Genomic DNA, 20949 nt, shown 5'->3' on the forward strand with positions numbered 1-20949 from the left:
TTCTGTTTTGGTCTTTATGACCACCCCTTTTTGGGGGATAAGCAAACATTTTTATGAAACCTTTATGTCTTATATGGCGTTTATCTATAGCTCTCTTTTACTGTTGTCCCTGCAGGATGTCCTAATGGAGCTTTTGGAGGAGTGTGCAGATGGACTGTGGAAAGCGGAGCGTTACGAGCTCATTTCTGACATCTACAAGCTCATAATCCCCATTTATGAGAAACGCAGGGACTTTGAGGTACACACTCCCATCATTTGGAGTGCAATTTCTCCCTGAACAAATGTTGCCAATATAGCTCAGTTCTTGGCCTCTTGCAGGTTTTAAACCTAATTTATTTGCATCACTTTGTACAGAAACTGGCCCACTTGTATGACACACTGCATCGTGCATACAGCAAAGTAACAGAGGTCATGCATACAGGCAAGAGGCTGCTGGGAACGTACTTCAGAGTGGCATTCTTTGGCCAGGTGGGTTCAACTATCAAACTGCAGTAGCGTATTTCTGTCCACTAGGTTCACTTTTGATTTACTCTTCCAAACAGAACTGTGTGACTTTAAAAGATTGAGATTTGATTCCACAGAAAAGCACAAGTGGTTTTGTAGCTCGTGATCTGTCGAATGGTTTCAATATTTAAGAGCATGACCACATACAGCAGCATTTAATAACCTACTCTAATACAATTCTCTGCTATTTTTTTAATTTTTTTTTTATTTATCCTCTTTGAAGGCAGCGGTAAGTCAAGCAGTAGATCCTGCTAGCCTTTTTGAGCAGCCTGAGTCTTTGTGTAGTGTTGATGCTTCTATAATCCATTTGCACTTCTGAGCCATAGCTTGTCGCCTCATGTTAGAGCAGGGCTATCCTGTGTCAACTCCTACCTTTTCTTCACCACTTCCTCAACTGATTTCTCTTTTACTTTTACTTTTTTCTAGTAAAAAAAAAAAAGTGAATCTGTTATGAGAATTTGCAGCTGTTTTACCTAACTTTAACTTTTTCTGAAATTCTTGAGGAAGTTTATAGGTTCTAAAAGGATACTTTAAAAAGTTGTATATAGTTTTTTGTTCGCTGGGACAGATCTGCTCTTTGTCTACAGAGTTTCAGTCAGTTTGCCACATTCCATGAAGGTTTTTGTCAGATACAGGATCCCAGACTGGATTTTTGAGGTTGGAAAAGCTTGCTCATATTTCTTAACAGTGCATTTTTTTCTGGATGAAATGTACCAAACTGACTGGATTATATGTGGATCAAATACTTATCTGTCCTCATAAGCAAATTGCGATATATGTCATATCTGTTTACCTTTTTATAGTTTTTACTCCAAGATTTATACATCTTGAATACATAATGGAGGTGAAAATGTTAAATCTGACTCACTTCTGTAACTTGTACAGTAATTCCCTCATGACTCTATAACTCGGAAATTCAGATCCTATACCTCACATAATATATTCACCTTTCACCAGGAATAACGAAAAAATAACTAAATCAAAAATGTGAGGTGGGAACGCCTGGTTAAGTTGACATAGAATGACCCAGTAACAATCAGTCATTACTGCTGCTTTCTGTTTGGAAGACATTGTTGCATGGCAATCATTCACTTCAGCACCCATGTCAGTGTTCAGCTTTTGTCTTATAAATCTAGTTTGTAAGGTTTCAATGCTGACCTTAATTTTGTGTTCTTTTCTTCAGTGATGTTTTATGACTTATTTGTCTGGTGTGGTTGCCTCCAGTTCTGCTCTTTGATAGATATTAAACTGACATATCCGTGTTTTTCTTAACACTGTTTCCAGATGGTAGTTTAAACTAGCAAACACCTTTTTCATTCGCAGTGTTTAGGTAGTTATGCAATAATGATGATCTTATTTGTTTGTGTTGTTCACACCTCCGTAGCAGTACCAGTTTACTGACTCAGATGCTGAGGTAAATCACTATGAAAACCAACATTTCAGTTGGGACTGCAGAGGTGTTTTAGCCTGTGTTGTTCTCCTTCACTAATGCAGTCTGCAGTGCTATTTCACAGTGCAGTGCTTATCTTTTAGCCCTTTAACTCCTCCTTTACTCGAGCCTCAGTGTTGTGCTAATCATAGTAGAAAGCTCTTGAAAGGATGATAACAGGATTCAGCTCTCACTGGGTAAACGCATGGCTTCACCCATCTGTTCATGGAACTTTTTTTACCCTTTATAGACAAGATAATTAACAAATCTAAATGTTCTCACTGACATTGTGGAGCCTGCACCCTCCTTTAGTGTATCTTACACCAGTGTTTTCTGTAGTTGTTTGTCTTGGATCTTAGATGGTGGGTTGTGTATTTTGGAGTCTGCCAAACCTTTCAGCTCAGGGCTGAGTCTTGAATAATGTCATTTTATCAGTGTTGGATTGACTCCCACTCACAACTCACCTATGGTTTCACGTGGTTTGTTTCTTTATATTTCACTAGACTAACTCAATGTTTGTATTTGTTTAAGCCGACATTTATGGGAATTTTATCTCCCACAGGGCTTCTTTGAGGATGAAGATGGGAAGGAGTACATCTACAAAGAACCCAAATTCACCCCTCTGTCTGAGATATCCCAGAGGCTTCTTAAGCTCTACTCTGACAAGTTTGGACAGGAAAACGTAAAGATGATTCAGGACTCCGGGCGGGTGAGACTTTGTTAATTTTGCAATTTGTTAAGATATTTGATTTCAGAGTTATGGCATTGATTGCTTTTCATGATCGTATCATCTTTAGATCAATCCCAAAGACCTCGACTCAAAGTATGCATATATCCAAGTGACACATGTGACTCCATACCTGGAGGAGAAGGAGCTGGTCGACAGGAAGACGGACTTCGAAAAGAGCCACAACATCCGTCGATTTGTATTTGAGATGCCTTTCACGATATCTGGAAAAAAGCAAGGAGGCGTGGAGGAGCAGTGCAAACGCAGGACGATTCTGACCAGTAAATGACCATGTTTGCGTTTATGTAGGAGTTTTATTAGAGTGAAAAGATGAGTCTCTGTTTAGTATTGCCATAGCTCATCAGATTGAAACAGAGAACACACTGAATTCCACAGGACATAATCACATTGAATTAAAGTAAACCCATTATTTCATTCCAGGAAATTCCTCTGAGCCACAAATGATACACTTTGGGGCTATTACATGTCAGCTCAACTCATTTTCAAGAATTCCCCCTCATCAGATTTATGATAATTATTATTTTTTTTCCTTTTTTTTGCCAAAATGCTCCTTAGAAAATGCTTCCATGCCTGTTATTTCACTTGGGGTGTAAATAAATGTACTTCCTCTGAAGGGTTGTGGTCAGCTGACAAATTTTGTTATTATAATGTCTTAGCTATAGGAACCCAAAAGAAGTCCTCATCACAATGTGCATAGTCCCATCATTTTCTAAACAAATGATGAAAAACCACATCTCAAACATTATCAAATACATCCTGCTAATGTTGTCTTTTATTATAGCATTTGTATTTGTGCAGTTTTAAGGTTAGAGGGACTTTAACCTGTCAGAAACTGGCATCTTAAGATGGATGCAGAATGAAAATATCAAATTTTATGAGGGGAAACAGCCAATAAGACTCTAAAGTCATCAGTTTTATAAAATGAACATTGAAAATGTAGAAATCTGAATCAGTTACTCTAGAACTATATTTTATTATGCTTAGTATTTTCCTTCCAAAGAAAACGTGTTTGTCATCACGTGAAAACAAATTTCACACTGGCTGTTCACCAATGACATTACTCAGCATAAAGTTCATGTTCATGAATTTAAGATCTTGATTAACTTTTGAACATGTCAGCTGTATTTCCTATTCCTAATCACGGTTGTATAGTTTTATGATGCAAAAGATCCAAATGTTCAGTCTTATCATCTTATCTTTACTGTGTGGGAGCTTTCATCAAGTGTACAGTCCACATACGGGATGAGAGGGAGCTGTAAAACTGAAAAAACACATGCAAGAAGGTCCATGCACTGAGAAGCAGGCTGTTCACACGTGACTTTGTTGTTTGTGTCCCGCAGCCACACATTGTTTTCCCTATGTGAAGAAACGTATTGCCGTGATGTACCAACACCACACTGATCTGAGCCCCATCGAGGTGGCCATCGATGAGATGAGCAAGAAAGTGGCAGAAATCAAGCAGCTCTGCTCCTCCAGCGAGGTGGACATGATCCGTCTACAGCTGAAACTGCAGGGCAGCATCAGTGTCCAGGTGCCTGCTTTAGATTTTCTCAACATAATCCTACACATGACATATCTACATCATATTAAGAAATGGTACCCCCCCCTCCCTCAGGTAAATGCTGGTCCACTTGCATATGCCAGAGCTTTCCTTGACGACACGAGCACAAAGAAGTATCCAGATAACAAGGTCAAGCAGCTGAAAGAGGTCTTCAGGTGAGTTGTGAGAGGTCAGGGTCCTAAAACTGCTTGGTGTAATCTCCCTAGAACACATGTCAACATTATTTTTGTGAGCAGGAATTTTGTGGAGGCATGTGGCCACGGCTTAGGCATCAATGAGCGACTGATCAAAGAGGACCAACAGGAGTACCATGATGAGATGAAAGCAAACTACAGAGACCTGGCCAGAGAGCTGTCCATCATCATGCACGAGCAAGTAAGTTCAGTACTGCTCCTTTATGATAATGTTACACCTTTAACCTGCCTCTGAAACAGGCTGTGACACATAAAGAAAGTAAAGGGCCATAATGAGTGATAGAGTGATAAAGCACTCTCTGATAACACCATTCTCTGTTTTTTCCTTTGTGCTGACATGTGCAGATTTGATGGTAATGCTATGAGCATCAGTTTGCAATAAAGATGGAATGGTTAATTGTTGGTCCAGCCAGACAAAGATTATGGGAACTTTGCATTATGAAAATATCAAACGTCTCGGTATTTGTGTGGTTACTCTAAAGTTAAGGTTGAACTATTGACAGTTAATTGCTGCATGGATTGAAAAAGTTATAAAATCTTATCAGATCATTGACTGGTTTATCTGTGCATACCAGCTATAAATAAGAAAATGGATACACATGAAGCACTTTTTTACTGTCATCAAACATCATAATAGCTTATCATCCTGATAAGGGATGTTAGTAACAAACATTTTCATAGTAGATTGATCTGCCATTGATTAATTGAGAATCGTGTTGTGGTTAGTCCCACTACTAGTGGACACCCAGAAATGTGCGATTTACCACAACACAAGTAGCAAACATTCACACTGAGAGGCTGGAGCTATGAAATATCTTAAATATTAAATATTAAAGTCCAGCTTTTTTAAAACTCCAAACTAACTAACTCCTCTGCTATGGGCGCTGCTGCAATGACAGCTGACTGGACCAACAATCACTTCTTGGCTTATTTTATTATTTTTTTACTTTTCTGGCATGTGTTTTTCTGGCATGCTTTTGTATGTGTATGAACTGTATTGATTAGACAAAAATGTGTTTTTGTATTTTTTATGTGTTTACGTACACAAATTCTGTGGATTGATTTTCTGTGTGTGTTTTTGTGCATGTTTGTGTGCATTATTCTGTATTATGTTTTTAATAGGTGCTGAGAAGAATATGAGAAACGCCCCAGTGAGCAATTTTGTATTTTGTTTAAAAAACAAATTGGGCCACCTGTGCATGGATATGCAAAATTTTTTCGGAACGGTCAAAATGATTTCACAAATTTGTGTTTTGTGACACATTGATCTATTTAGCTGCCTTCTTATTAATTAATTTACTCTAATAAAAGGAACTAGTGGAAATTTACAGGAAATGTGACAGAGAGAGACAACATGCAGCAAAGGGTCACAGTTCAAGACTCGACCCACGCCAGCTACAATAAGGACCTTCAAAGTTTGTACAAAGGGAGCGCGCTCGACTAGATGAGCTAACCAGTGCCTTGTTTTCAGTAGCTGGTTGGTTAAAAGAGGTCTTAAAAGTTCACTAAAAGTTTGAAATCGATACTTCAATCCCATTTGGTGCTCACTGGGACAATTTCTCACAATGTCTGTTCTGTAAATATGCAGCTACAGCTTTTTAGGAGAGTGCCTGAAAGTGAAAAGTAAAAATGTCATTTGTGGTTTTAGAGGGTAATATCTTACTGCTCTCAGCCAAATGATAGTCTGACACATAACCTATGTTAATAAATGATACGCAGGTTTTGTTTCCATGGATAGAGCTAACCAATTCCCCACATCCCCTGTCTTTATCCTAAGCTCAGCTAAGTAGTGTCTAAGCTCTGGCTTCATATTTAACTTACAGACAAGAAAGTGGTATTTATTTCACCATCAACTCAAAAAAAGCCAATTGTTATCTTTGGACTTGACTTGATTATTAATCAAGCCACTGACTGTCTTATGCTTGCTCCATGCACTCTTCTTTCCAGATCTGTCCTGTGGAGGATGGTATGAAGAGCGTCCTCCCAGACTCGCTTCACATCTTCAACGCCATTAGTGGCACACCAACCAGTGCCACCATCCAGGGCATCCCCAGCTCATCCTCTGTGGTATGATACTAGTCCACGTAGAGACATGCACACTTGCCGAAGAGGCCTGCTGGCAGTGTCCTATTGAGTGACTCGGTCAGCTTAAAGGGAAACTGCTGGAAGCACAAACAACTCTCACCCCTACTTTTGCAGCTTGGGGCTCTTCATCAACCATGAGCGAAGCACTGGACTTCTGTGACATGTACACCTGGCATGGTGATTCACTGGGTTGGGGAAGGGCACTGAGGCAATGTCTGGTGTGACGACATTCGGCAAAGATGTCAGGACTCAGACTTTGTTCCAGTTTTATGGACAGACGCAATCTTTGATGAGGCCTAACATGTCTCGTCTTCCTCGTCTTCATCTGTTTCTACCTGAAAAGACAGAGCAGTGTTTTCTATGGAGACATTACTGTTGAGATTATAAAGCATGCATGTCACCAAATTACTCCCAAAAGCCCACTTTTGTCTTTCTTTTTTCTTTTTAAAAAAAAAATTTTGATAATGTTTTACATTGTGTTTTTGTGTACAGTATTTCACTTTTATAAGTCACTGTATTGATGTCTTGATGAACAGTATATGCTGCATACATTGACGCTCATCTCCCTGTACATGAAGTTACATCTCCACAAAAGGCAATTTTGGCAAAAGGGCCTCATATGACTTATGTTAGCATTCAGTCTTAAACCACTTCAATGTCTTAGAATGGGAGAGTTTTTAAATTTTTAAAGCCATTGCTTAAAAAAGTATATTCCAAGTTGTTTATTAATGTATATATATATAAAAAAAGGAGTGTGTGCAATATTTGCAAAGCATCTTGCTGTGTGGGGATCATACACTGTAAGGAATATGTCCACCTTTTTGCCAAAGTGATGAGGTGTGGGGAAAAGACACTACGCCTACTGTGGAAGAAATATGAAGCTTATACTTTTTTGTGTTATTTGAAATGTTAAAGATGTTGTCATATATTTGAGGTTTTTTTTTTTTTAATTTAACACAAGTCACTGTTCTGCTGTATACAAAGATGTTCCCTAATGCTTATCTTTTAAATAAAAACACTAATTCTCCGCACTTGCATTAATGAGTCCTTAGTTCACTTGTTTGATCTTTTACAGTTGTCACAATTGGCTTGACTGTTGTGTATGAAATGTCAGGGACTGAACATAACCCACTCCCTATCTCCTGTATCTCACATTCCTATCATAAAACCATCCTATCATAAAAGCAGCGCAGTCAGCAGTGTGAAAGAAGGGCTAATAAGAAGCAATGATATGTCAAGTATTCCCACTTACACCAGTAAACAGGGAAGGTGTAATAATCAGCTGCTCCCCGCAGGAATATCTGAGGAATATCAAAGTGCTACAGAGAGCAGGTGGCAGCCTTTAATAAGACATCATGACAGGTGAGACTACTAACGAATATTATGTTGTGTGCTTTTGTTAAAATTAAAATAAAGTAAATTCTCCAGTCAAGGAAGTATGAATGCCTGTGGAAAAAGTCAAGACTAGGAAGAATATTCTCTTTCACTTCATGTTTTTAATAGGACTGGGCAATTAATCGTGTTAATCGCATGATTTCCTGTGATTAATCATGATCACTTGCTAGGCTCGCTCACGATGGACTTTTTCAAAATAAAAACCGATGAGCAACGGACGTTTCCAATAAAAATGATAGATAATAAAAACTGTGTTAATGGGAGACAAATAATTGTCGGCGATAATTAATTGATTAGTTAATGCAAAAATAATGCGTTAACGTGCCCAGCACTAGTTTTTAACATACCAAGCAAGTTCTTTGGAGAGTTAGTAAGCCTTGACATTTTTTTCCCATTTTTTGAGGAATTATTTGAGTTGGCTTTAAATGATATATAATATTTTGCTCACAGATAAAGAAGATCCCAAAAAGGAAAAAAGGAACAAAGGAACGGTAACGTACCGACTTTCATTTTTGACTACTGTGTAAGACTAACTGATCACTCATAGGAATAAAGCAACCTGGCTCTCAGTCATTTGCTTCGTGGACTTTATCACATAGCTTATTGCATGTTGCTTTGCTGTTTACAATTCTTGTGCATTGTCGAAGAACGTGTTCTACCTTTTCTCCACAAACTCTATCTCACTTCTTGTTGTTTTTTAGATTTTATTTCAACACAAAATCAACCAGTTTATGAGACGAGGCATTGTTTAGATTCAATTCCCCTCAATTTGTCTCAGTTTGACCAAAGTTTTAACACATCTTTTATGATGCACATAATGAAATCTCATGGACCATTCTGCATCATGCAGGATGAGTCCTCCTTCACATTTCATTTAGTGTCAATTACTCAATATTCCTATTAGTTTAAATGGAATTATGTGCTTTGCAGTGTTTGATTCATGAATTTATCAAATGATTAAATACTTCCTTTACCACTGCTGAAGACTTCACTGTAAAGTTGTTGTTTTTGCAAACCAGAGCAAAGAGGTGTGTGGTTACCCACTCAGCATCTTCTTCATTGTTGTGAACGAGTTCTGTGAGAGGTTCTCCTACTATGGAATGCGAGGTGAGTGTTACAGTTCAAATACAGGACCCAAAAGTGTTGGCACACACAGTTTAGCAATGAAAGCATACAAACGAACAAAACAAAAATCATATTTAACAGATACATGCGTTTTGAATTGTCCAACAATGCAAAAACACAGCAAGCTAGAATACAGAAACGTGGGTCAGAACAGACTAACGATGGGTGGTAGAAAGTCTGACGGGTAAACACTGCTGGTTTATTCAAGAAAGTGGATACAAATAGGGGTTTCCTGCAAGAAAAAAAAAAAGATTGGATTTTACAATACTGAGCTCAAAATTTTTTACATTTTTTTTACAGAAAGTAAATCATGGAAAAATCTTAAGCTTTAGAGCTTCGTGGAAAAGTTATTTTTCCTCTGGCTATAGGCAGCAGTTTCTAAGTCATAGGTGGATAATCAAAAGTACCTCATGTAAACCTTTGACTCTTAAATATCAAGAAAAGTTGAACAAAATGTATCCATTATTAAGATTTCTAGAAATGCTTAGAAATGTCTACGATTTGATACTTATTTGATACGATAATACCTAATTCACAGATATGAACAAAAAGCTAGAAATCAGCTGGGTAAATTTAATAGTGATGTGGATTATACTTCTACTATACTCTGTTATTTCTATAACATAATCATGTCAACAAACTCAAAGTTAAATCTCAAACCAGCTCAGTCATTTTTGTTCCTAAATCCCGTGAAAACAGCATTTATTTTACAGCTGGAGTTAGTGTGCAGTTGATGTGGAATAAGAGGAAGCTGATGTTTTTCTCTGACTTTCTACAGCTGTACTGGTGCTGTACTTTAAGTACTTCTTACGCTGGGATGATGACTTGGCCACCTCCATCTACCACACCTTTGTGGCTCTCTGCTACCTGACCCCCATCCTCGGGGCCATTGTGGCTGACTCCTGGTTAGGAAAGTTTAAGTGAGTGACGGACTCAAGTTCCACTGATTCAATGTTTGAGGCCTTGAGATTGGCGGATTGTGAGATGTCTTCCACTCTGTGGTGGAGAGTGCACATGTTATACTTACAGGGAAATTTTTGTGACATCTTTTATGTTGCTGCTTTTACTATCACTGCTTTTCAGAGAGAAACATTACACATGTTATTCTAGTGTTGCAGGCTGTAGTCCACTGCTTTAAAACAAATGTATGATTATAATAAATCCCATTAACATTATCATGTGCTTCAGTATGGATCTAATCATGTAAAGTATAATTGTATAGTCAATGTAATTTACTTGTTTTGCAGCGGAGAGGTACTTTTACTTACATAAAGTATCGACATGTGCATTTCTTCACGACTGTCTTTTTGACTCTTCCCCTCACAGGACCATCATCTACCTGTCAATTGTATATGCGATTGGCCAGGTGGTGATGGCTGTCAGTGCGATCCATGACATCACTGATACAGATAGAGATGGGACACCAAACAACATGACCTTTCATGTGTGGGTTTCAATTCTGCTATAGTGATATATAGTACAGTCACAGTCTTTAAAGTGACAGTTTTCATCCCCTCTGTCCACACTGCACCCTGTTCATGCACTTGTTCTTCACTCCTCACTCCTCACTCCAGCGCGTTGTCCATGGTGGGTCTCCTCCTCATCGCTCTTGGCACTGGTGGTATCAAACCTTGTGTGGCTGCTTTTGGTGGAGACCAATTTGGTGATCACCAGGTAACAGTACTTCCTCTCTTCAGCCAAATCTTTGATCTTTGGTTTCAGCATTTACATTGACCATACAGTTGCTGCATCCCAGAGAAGTATTGTATTACATGTGATCCCTACTGTCTTTAGAAAACAGAAAGAACATGAGATCTATCAAACTTGGTGTGACTGTAATGCAAAAAATACCTGAGATTAATGACAATTTAACTGGCTAATGATATTTTCATTGGTTTTACAAGTATTTGAATTGAATTTAATTAAAACATAAAGTTAAGAAACATTTTGATAACAGCACTATCAAGAAATAAAAGGGAACTCAGTTGAACTTCTCTATCATAAATTGTGTCACACACTGCACATGTGAAACAAAGCCATAAAAAGTATTTTTGTGGCTTCAGAAGGGACTGATAAATCAGTGTCAGCTGGACAATACAAGTTTAAAAGAAAATCTGAAGTTTTAGATTATTAAAAATGTGAATATCAGACCTCTGTAGCCTGCCTCTCATCTCTGCTTTAGGAGAATGGCCCAAGCATACATTAGCCACTCTGTAACAAACCACAATCTCGGTTTAATTTGTTTGTTGCCAAGTTTCTTCGTGAAGATGATTCAGTATCTCCAGGCTATTCACACTTCAACCTCTTCTTAGACTATGGGGGGAGAAAATGAGAGCAAGTCTAATCTGGTGAAATAGCTACTCTCTTAATTAATCAAAATTTATATATTTCCACACAGTTGGGGCTTTGAAATATATCAAAGACATTGGCTTACAAATTACTGATCTCAGCCTCATGGTGGCACTACAGGAAAGGTCAAAGGCACACCAGAGTCATTAAGATTGTCTGAGAAACCATCAATATCTGTTTATATAGTTGCTGTTATTTCAGTCTGGACCATAAAGGTGTGCCAACAGTTTCACAGTGTCAGTCTGTGATCAGATAGTAACTTCAAATCAGGGATCAAGTATAAAACAGAATCCAAGACCAAAATCCAAAGTGTATTGCACAAAGCAGTGGTCAAAGTCAGGCATATATGTGGGGCAACCAAAGCAAACAGGGAATAGGTAAGAAGGTTTTAAAAAAACTTGATCCTTGACAAAACCTACATAGAATCAACTAAAAGCAATGATCGTGTATACTTAAAGATCGTACTGGCAGGAAAGAAAAACTACAGGAGTACAGTGGTAACTGGTGGGAAATACACTATACTGCCAAATGTATTCACTCACCCATCCAACTAATTAAATTCAGGTGTTGCAATTACTACCCCCCCCCCTCTCACCCAATGACCGCTGGGATAGGCTCCAGTCCCCCGTGCGACCCCGGTATAGAAAATGGATGGTTCCAATCATTTCCATGGCCACAGGTGTATGAATTCAAGCACCTAGGCATGCAGACTGCCTCTACAAACATTTGTGAAAGAATGGGTCGCTCTCAGAAGCTCAGTGAATTCCAGCTTGGTACCGTGATAGGATGCCACCTGTGCAACAAGTCCAGAAATATAAAAATACAACATATTCCACAGCCAACTGTCAGTGGTATTATAACAAAGTGGAAGCGATTGGGAAAGACAGTAACTCAGTCACAAAGTGGTAGGCCACATAAAATGACAGAGCGGGGTCAGCGGATGCTGAGGCTTATAGTGCGCAGAGGTCACAGACAGATTCAATCACTACAGACCTCCAGACTTCATGTGGCCTTCAGATTAGCTCAAGAACAGTGCATAGAGAGCTTCATGGAATAGGTTTCCATGGCCGAGCAGCTGCATCCAAGCCATCCATCACCAAGTGCACCTAAAGCAGTGGAGATGCATTCTCTGGAGTGACAAATCACGCTTCTTTATTTGGAAATCTGATGGAGGAGTCTGGGTTTGGTGGTTGCCTGGAGAACGGTACTTGTCTGACTGCATTGTGCCAAATGTAAAGTTTAATGGAGAGGGGGTTATTGTGTGGGGTTGTTCTTCAGGAGCTGGGCTTGGCACTTTAGTTCCAATAAAAGGAACTCTGAATGCTTCAGCATACCAAGAGATTTTGGACAATTTCATGCTCCCAACTTTGTGGAAACAGTTTGAGGATGACCCCGTTTTGTGCCAACATAACCAGTGCACAAAGCAAGGTCCATAGAGACATGGATGAGCGAGTTTGTGTGGAAGAACTTGACTGGTCTGCACAGAGTCCTGACCTCAACCCGATAGAACACCTTTAGGATGAATTAGAGAGGACACTGCGAGCCAGGCCTTCTGGTCCAACATCAGTGTCTGACCTCACAAATGCGCTTCTGGAAGAATGGTCAAAAATCCCCATAAACACACTCCTAAACCTTGTGGAAAGCTTGCCCAGAAGAGTTGAAGCTGTTATGGCTGCAAAGGGTGGACCAACGTCATATTAAACCCTATGGATTAAAAATGGGATGTGACTTAAATTCATATGTGTGTAAAGGCGGATGAGCTAATACTTTTGGCAGTATATGTACTAAACACTGAGAAACACTTTTGGCCAAAAGAACACAAGTGGAAAAAAAAGCAAACTCGAGGAATAGCAAACAAGTGGCAGAGGTATAACTGAGAGCAAAACCTTTCTAAAGAGAAAAGAGAAATGACCAAATAGAGTGTAATCCGGTCACGATAATGATACTATCACCCCTGGAAATATGCTTAAAAAAGAACTTTGGTTACAATATTTATGTATTACACATATAATTATTGCTTTATTTGCACATCATATTCAGCATATCACAAAAATGGTCACTGTGTTTCTGTGCAGGAAAACCAAAGGAGAACTTTCTTCTCTGTTTTCTATCTGTGTATCAATGGTGGAAGTCTCTTATCAACCATTATAACGCCAATTCTCAGAGGTAGAAATTACATTAATTTCATGATGAACCATGCCATAAATTGTTCCATTCAAGGGAAATTGAAATGATAATTAAATGTATGTTGTTGCAGCTCAGGACTGTGGCATCTACAGTAAACAGAAGTGTTATTCTCTTGCCTTTGGTGTCCCTGCAGCACTAATGGTGATTGCACTTGGTATGTGTAAACAGTTTTGATATATATTGTGTACAAATAACAAAAAATGAAAGATTTGTTTCATGGACTGTGGATTGAAACTGAGCATTTTCCTGTGGTGTTGGCTAACAGTGGTGTTTATCATGGGAAGCGGCATGTACTACAAAGCTAAACCACAGGGGAACATCATGCTGGACGTGTGTAAATGTATTGGGGTGAGTCAGTAAAATCAGCGTTTTCTGCATAAATGTTCACCTATTATAGACTGTATGGTACCACCAGTGACCCCAGATGTTTCTAAAAGGATTATTCTCTGTTTCAGTTTGCCATTAAAAATCGCTACAGGCACAGAAGCAAGCAGTACCCAAAGAGGAAGCACTGGATGGACTGGGCAGAGGAAAAATATGAAGTAAGCTATATTTCAGGGAATTATCACATCAGCTATTTCTTCAGTTTAATAACATCTGCTCACTCTCTATTATCTGTGTTATAGAAACTCCTCATCGCTCAAATCAAAATGGTGCTGAAGGTTCTTTTTCTATACATCCCACTGCCAATGTTCTGGACCCTATTTGATCAAAAGGTACAGTCATTATTTTCAAAGGCAAAATCACCTGTTTGCAGTAAAGATTATACTAAATTTTGCATCTCCATTAAAGGGCTCAAGATGGACTCTTCAAGCTACCACAATGAATGGAGATTTTGTAAGTTTGGTGATAATACCAACATATTTATTTTTTCATTTCTGACTAAACCAATGATAATATATGTTTATATAATAATATTTACTTTTTGTCTGCAGGGTCTTCTTGTTATACAACCTGATCAGATGCAGGTAAGTTAAGATGACTTTATCATACAAGCCTGGACTCGTGTACTGCACTTTATTAAACAAGATTCTCACTGTGCGATTTCTTTTTCTTAAAGACTGTCAACCCCATCCTGATCCTAACTCTGGTGCCTGTTATGGACAGCTTGATATACCCTCTGATCAAAAAATGTGGCCTGGACTTCACGTAAGTGAGCCCATGATGTGTACGCTGCGTTTGTCAGTTGTTTATACCACCAATCAATAACTTCACACAGGCTCTGAAAGTTTTGGGGTTTTTCTTTGCTTTCAAGGTTACAGATAAATTCATTTTAGCTGAAAAAAAAGCACCAGTTCCACGTTTTTTTCTGCTGGCAGCTTAATCAACAAACAACAAAATATGCCCATCTCTGTTTCATGCTAGCAGTTTTTTAAAAATCTTTTTTTCCAAAGAAAAATAACAGATTCCTTCATGATGTTGTTTGTGTGGTTTTCCACCACAGACTTAAGGCAATTTGTCAAATGAAGGTGAGAATAATCAACTCCTCTGCTGCAAAACAAATTGATTCCTCCATCATTCCTCTGAGTAGCAATGCAAAAAGACAATGCAACAATAATGCTATAACTATTTTTGCATTCACATTGTCATTTTATCCCCTTTTCAAACGCCCTAAAGATTTCTTCTTTTCCACCAAGGTGTAGACTTCACACCCTCAAACATTTCTCCTGCATCTTCAAGCTAAAGTAATGTTTTGAGACACAGTTTTAACTACCTGTATACAGCTACAGATAAATAGTATAAGTATTAAAGAAAATAAATTAAATGGCTAACATAAAAGTAAATGTTATAATTGCTCAATCAGTCAATTATTTCATTGCTGTGACCCTCATCCCACAAGTTACAGCAATTTTTAGAAAAATTCTGATACCCAAGCTTGGAAATCTTGAGGGTCAAAGTAAGCTCATTTTATATTACATTCAGAGTCTGCTGCACCAAAGCTTTTCATGCATGGACATTTAATCATCAGTCTGCAGTCTTTGTAGGCTCTCAATGAAATGTTAAAGTGGCGTGAATAACAGCGAATGTTAAGCAAAAGTCTCTTCTCAAAAAAGTATTTGTACTGTTCCACTTCTGCTCTTTCTCTACTTTGTAAGGCTGCATGTGGTCATAAATAGAGAAACCCAGTGGACCCTGGTACAATGGTGCAGAATCAGATGATGATTTCTTTTTTCTTTTTTTTTTCACATGCAGATTCCGCTACAGTTATTTTGCTTCATATAGGTTATTCTCAACAAGAGCAAGTGGGCTGCTTTAGATCCACCCACACATGATGTGTATATATTCACACTGCAGGGAGTGGGAGTAAAAAAGCATCTGTTCCATAAAACCAAGCTAACCAAGCTGCTGGCTGTAGCTTAATATTTAGCACTCTTCCTCGAGAGTCAATCGTCTAATCATCTTTCAGCAGGAATATTCAGCTTTGGAGACTTGAGAGTTTTGCTCAAACAAGGTTCTGGAAAGAAGGAGCTCAAGCTTGCATTCTGAATCACACCCACATTATCTATGCAAGGGTTAAAATACCGGTTCTAAAGAGATTGAAAAAGTTTTCTTGTTTTGAAATGAAAACATTTGTTGCGTTAATTTGACTAAATTCCGTAATAAAACCTCATGTCCCTTCAACAGACCTCTGAAAAGAATGACAGTGGGGATGTTAATGGCAGCTCTTGCTTTCGTCTGTGCTGCTGTCGTCCAGGTTCAAATTGATGTAAGTCAAGAACAATTAATGTGTTGGTCTCCATATGTACTGTTAAGCAAGGTGCAGTGGTTTGTTGGTTAGTTACCTGAGATTAAGTTTTAAAATGCACATCTGCTCTTGGGGCTTATAAAAACAGAACTACTTTGATTTCATTTTAAGAAAACGTTGCCCGTCTTCCCGTCAACCTCCCAGAGTCAGCTGAAATTACTCAACATGGGCAGTAATGCAGTCTCAGTTCGGCTGCAAAACCAGCTGACAGTGAATATATCTGCAGCTCAGGTATGTCATCCACACCCAACCTTGTGTAAAGTTAAAATTTACATGTTGTATTTACAAAAATCTGATACATGCCATCTCAACCACCACTGATTATTTGCGTGTAATCAACCCATTTCTTTGTTTTGCAGGCCAGTGATGAATACTTCACATTTGAAAACGATAGAATTAGTGTTTTAACATCAGCAGGAAGCTCCCCAGTGCTAAAGGATATTTTCGTGGCCAGAGGAACCCGGCAAACACTTCTTATTCCCTCAGACCTCCGCAAGGAATGGGTCCAGGTAAGTTACAAGAACACAATAATGAAAATAAAGACACATGGGAGGACTAAAAGCTAAATGAAAGGAAAGCTAAAAAAAGAAATAAACATCCATTTCTTTTTTTTTTTTTTTTCAGACTTATGATTTAGCTGCCAAGCCACAAGAGGGAAGCAATGCAATTCGGTGAGTTTGACTCTGAATGTTTAAACTGCTTTAATGTGCAATTGGTTGACCGTTGTACCAAAAGAAAATTTACTTTTACTTTTTATAATGTGCAAGAGTTTGCTGTAGTCCATAAAGTTGCAACCTCAAGCTTTGTGCGGAGTTTAAGCTTTTAAAAACAGTGAGGTTACATATGATGACTCTGTGGAGGTTTTCACATTTTGGCCGATGTGTTGCGGTTTCAGATTTGTAAATGGAAAGAACGCAGAGGTGAATGTCTCCGGTGCAGCCGACTTTGGAATAATTCAGCCGTTTTATTATTCCAACTACTCACAAATAAGAAATGGAAGGTAAGGATTGTTTTCCATCCCATCTAGTGCAGTGGTGTTATTGTTTTTAACAAGAATAATTTTGTGCACGATGATTACAGAGTAAGAAATATTTTATTTTCTCATGACCAGGGCCACATTCACCTTGCAGGATGGTTCACAGTCGTGTGAATACAGCAGGGACTTTGGATTTGGAAGTTCTTATACTTTCTTTATTCCCAGCACTTTAACCATTGGACCAAATGTAAGTTTCACACATGATTTTTAATATCATCTGTGGGTATTTGTCCTTTATCTCATCTAATGAGGGACAGTTTGTACGTGAATGCTGTGTACTTCAATGATTATGACAAATATCTAAGTGTTAGCTTGCAAATTTTTCCCTCACCTGGGAAAAAATGTGAAGCTCACACGACAAAGATGGTGATCAGCTGTATTTTCTTATTGCCTTTGATCTTTGATCAAGTACTTTGTCCTTTACATTATTCTATTCAATTATTTTTTTATTCTATCTTCTATTAATCACTACAAATCATAGGGTACACTGTTTGAATGAGTGACTTCTGCCTGCATAACAATGAAACACGGGCCTCGTCATTATTTATGCACAGTAAAAGGGCCTGGATGAAGCATACGATGCTTTTCAGGCACAAGTTGTGCATTCCATAAACAAGCTTGATAGGAAATTGTGTGCACCTTTGAGAAAACTCTTACCCATGCTGTCAGGACATTTTAAAGAAAAGGGAAATTGACGGCTCAGATGGTGATGTGGAGAATTAAAGCCAGATGCAAGAGCCTCTCATCCGTTTATTTTTGTTTAATGTCACATGTTCCCAAAAGATCCACAGTAGTGCTATTTCTGACTATGACTATGCCAAAAGCTCCTTTTAATTGTGCAAAACAGAAGCCACATCAAGTTAAATCCAGTTCAATATTTCATATGCGCTGTCTCATCTTCACATTCTCCCCTCCCTGAGCACAAAGGGCAGGTTGCTCTTTATGTTTCAAACATTGCCTGTCTTCCCATCTGCCTCCCCTGGCTAGTGGTCAGTTGTTGAGTGCGCTGCAGCAGTTGAAATGGTGGGATGACGCCCAGATCTAGAAGATGGCAAGATTCAGGAAAGAAGAGTCCTTTTAACCTTAAGTAGACAAACTGATGAAATCATTATTGGTTGTAAAAATCCAGCATAGCATCAAATAGCATAACTGAACAGCAAAACAGAACTTCTATAGATTTCAGTTGTAATATTTATGATACTGTTTGGGTATCACTAAGTACAGTTTTCACTGAGCTTTTGTGTGTAGGAATGCTGTTGTGAACAGACTGCACCTTCTGTGCGTTGGGATGCATTAAATGGAGAACAAACACTTCTCTCCTGTGAGCTCGCCTGCACGTCTTCACACTGTGGAAACTAGCACAGTCTAGTTTTACATTCTTCATTATTGTTTGGTGCAGAAATTAGGCACCTGTTTCTTTAAACATTCCCTAATGTGGATGAAGGCATCTTAAAATAGCTTGCGTTATTTACTCCTGTTTGAATAGTGCTCGCTTAAAACCACAATGTTCAGTTGTTTAAGAAAACCAACATTCATCAATAACAAACGAGACCACAATTTGTGACCCATTTTTAAAGATTTAAATCTTAAGTAGAGTGGAACGGGTTTGGGACAAAGTGCAATGGATGGCTGGGAAGTCAGAAAGCCTGACTGAGGGTTAGATTGTACTGGAAACGTTTTTCAACGTGTTCATACTTGACTTAGGTCTTTGGTCACAGTTCTGATGAAACACATTAGGAGCTTAATGAAATATTTAGTTTAGTAATTTCATAGGATTTTCAGTTTTCAGAAGCAACATATTCAACAAGAGAAACTTAATTCGATGTGTATGAACAACAAGAAAAAAAAGAAAGATATGTTGTCATTTTGAAAATCTAGTCAGATCTGTTTGTTAAATTCTTCTCTAAACTGAACCTTTATATATGTTTTTCAGTGCCAGGAGTCTATTATAGCAGCAGAGGACATAAAGCCTAATACGGTTCACATGGCCCTCCAGATCCCCCAGTACTTCTTCATCACTGTTGGTGAAGTGATGTTTTCTGTTACTGGCCTAGAGTTCTCTTACTCACAGGTACGTTATATTATACCATAACTACAGCATCCAGGATGAAAGTTCAGGACACAATGCATGTTGACTTACTGTGCCTAACCCTTCAGAAATTATAACCTGGATTGTTTATATTTGTGTGTATGAAGTCCTTTCTTCATGGGCTGTTTTCTTTTGTCATTAAGGCACCCAGTAACATGAAAGCAGTGCTGCAAGCAGGCTGGTTGTTGACAGTTGCTGTTGGAAACTTTATTGTCCTGATTGTGGCAGAGCTTGCAAAGCTTCCCAAACAGGTAAATGGAAAAAAATATTGAATGTCTGACTGTGCTGACCATTGCGCACAAGACAACAACTGCCAAGATATTACTGCCATTCATCATGTTTCTGTCTCTCTCCTCTTCTTCCAAAGTGGGCAGAGTACACTCTGTTTGCCTCTCTCTTGGTGGCAGTGTGCATCATCTTCTCCATTATGGCACATTTCTACACCTACATTGATCCTGCAGTGATCGAGGCCCAGTTCATGAAGGCTGACGACGAGGATGATAAAAGCAAGCAAGAGAAGGCAGAGGTTGAGATGGTCAAAAGAGACTCAGTTAGCAGTGATGATGAATCCAAACAAACCAAAATCTGAACAACAGATATCTGTAATATCCCCATCTCCAAAGTCTGATATCAACACGTGAAAGAGAATGTGAGAGTCTGTGTATGTGTAAATGTGTGGATGTGTACTTTCTTATTTTTGTTACTTCATTAGGACCTTTTCTGGTCTAATCACAGACAGTCAGTCCATAGTCCTAATAAGGATAGCTGTGCAATCTTGTGTGTATGTGTTTTAAATATTGTATAGTGCAATGGCAAAATTATATCATAAGCTGGTATAAAAGATGAAGATTATGTTATCTGTAATATTGGAAAAGTGCATTATTTCTGTTATTCCCCAAGGTGCATAATATATCTAAATGTAATTGCTCTTTTATATTTACATATAACTTGTATTCAAGAAAAAATGAATAAATAAAGAATAAATACATTAACTAATTAATTAATTAATTAATCTATTCATTAATAATCCTCTGTGAGTGCTTCTCAGTCACCATTTTTGTCATGAAATCATAAATCACTTAGCAGGTGAGCAGGAAAGATAAACATTCTTTACTTCACAAAAAAAACTAATGTCACATTGTTGAAATACCTTGTTTGTCCTGTAGGTACCCAAATATACCTGTATTCACTCAAACAGTACTCGTTACATAACAAATAATAACGTAACAGTTAACTATACATCATTAATAACCCTCTACATCACATAGTGTTGAAACAACGGAGTCGGCTATGTTAAGTAAGAGGCTTCTTCAGCTCCGCTGTAACACAGAATGGTACAGGAGGTCATTCCTGCCAGTAGCAATAATCGTACACAATGGCAGCTTATTTTTTATAAGGGGGTGCAACTAATTGCAACTGTTTTTATGCATTATATGTGCATTGTCTTTTTCTTTCTTTCAGATAAACTGTGAGTTATTTCAGATAAGGTTAGTAAAATTAA

The 20949-nt window shown here is 38.3% G+C and overlaps 2 protein-coding genes across 3 annotated transcripts in view; both read left to right on the forward strand.

The window, feature by feature from the left end:
* LOC140319388 (dedicator of cytokinesis protein 9) overlaps nucleotides 1–7550 on the forward strand; it is a 71287-nt gene extending 63737 nt beyond the window's left edge. For both annotated transcript variants that reach the window (XM_072396997.1, XM_072396998.1), the window contains exons 46-53: nucleotides 116–238; nucleotides 355–468; nucleotides 2496–2642; nucleotides 2731–2941; nucleotides 4022–4212; nucleotides 4297–4397; nucleotides 4479–4617; nucleotides 6384–7550. In XM_072396997.1, coding sequence (XP_072253098.1) covers nucleotides 116–238; nucleotides 355–468; nucleotides 2496–2642; nucleotides 2731–2941; nucleotides 4022–4212; nucleotides 4297–4397; nucleotides 4479–4617; nucleotides 6384–6509 — 1152 coding nt within the window. In that variant the 3' untranslated portion in view covers nucleotides 6510–7550. The remainder of the gene's footprint in view (nucleotides 1–115; nucleotides 239–354; nucleotides 469–2495; nucleotides 2643–2730; nucleotides 2942–4021; nucleotides 4213–4296; nucleotides 4398–4478; nucleotides 4618–6383) is intronic.
* A 1451-nt stretch (nucleotides 7551–9001) lies between these two features.
* On the forward strand, nucleotides 9002–20093 carry slc15a1a (solute carrier family 15 member 1a). Its single transcript, XM_072397671.1, has 21 exons — nucleotides 9002–9023; nucleotides 9820–9961; nucleotides 10368–10487; nucleotides 10616–10715; nucleotides 13466–13556; nucleotides 13648–13731; nucleotides 13843–13925; nucleotides 14033–14119; nucleotides 14204–14293; nucleotides 14370–14414; nucleotides 14513–14545; nucleotides 14638–14726; nucleotides 16203–16284; nucleotides 16435–16554; nucleotides 16683–16832; nucleotides 16948–16994; nucleotides 17219–17323; nucleotides 17435–17546; nucleotides 19293–19430; nucleotides 19592–19699; nucleotides 19816–20093. The coding sequence occupies exons 1-21, from the start codon at nucleotides 9017–9019 to the stop codon at nucleotides 20035–20037; spliced, it is 2055 nt and encodes a 684-aa protein (XP_072253772.1). The 5' UTR covers nucleotides 9002–9016; the 3' UTR covers nucleotides 20038–20093.
* The last annotated feature ends 856 nt before the right edge of the window (nucleotides 20094–20949 follow it).

The sequence above is a fragment of the Leuresthes tenuis genome, unplaced genomic scaffold (assembly GCF_036924035.1).
Source record: "Leuresthes tenuis unplaced genomic scaffold, fLeuTen1.0.hap1 SCAF_12, whole genome shotgun sequence".
Taxonomy (NCBI): Eukaryota; Metazoa; Chordata; class Actinopteri; order Atheriniformes; family Atherinopsidae; genus Leuresthes; species Leuresthes tenuis.

What these genes read in the sequence shown, in the direction of transcription:
- slc15a1a (XM_072397671.1), top strand. An exon ending in TCCGCAAGGAATGGGTCCAG is followed by an intron (nt 16,833 to 16,947) that starts GTAAGTTACAAG and finishes TTTTTTTTTCAG; the next exon opens with ACTTATGATTTAGCTGCCAA. An exon ending in GAGGGAAGCAATGCAATTCG is followed by an intron (nt 16,995 to 17,218) that starts GTGAGTTTGACT and finishes TTGCGGTTTCAG; the next exon opens with ATTTGTAAATGGAAAGAACG.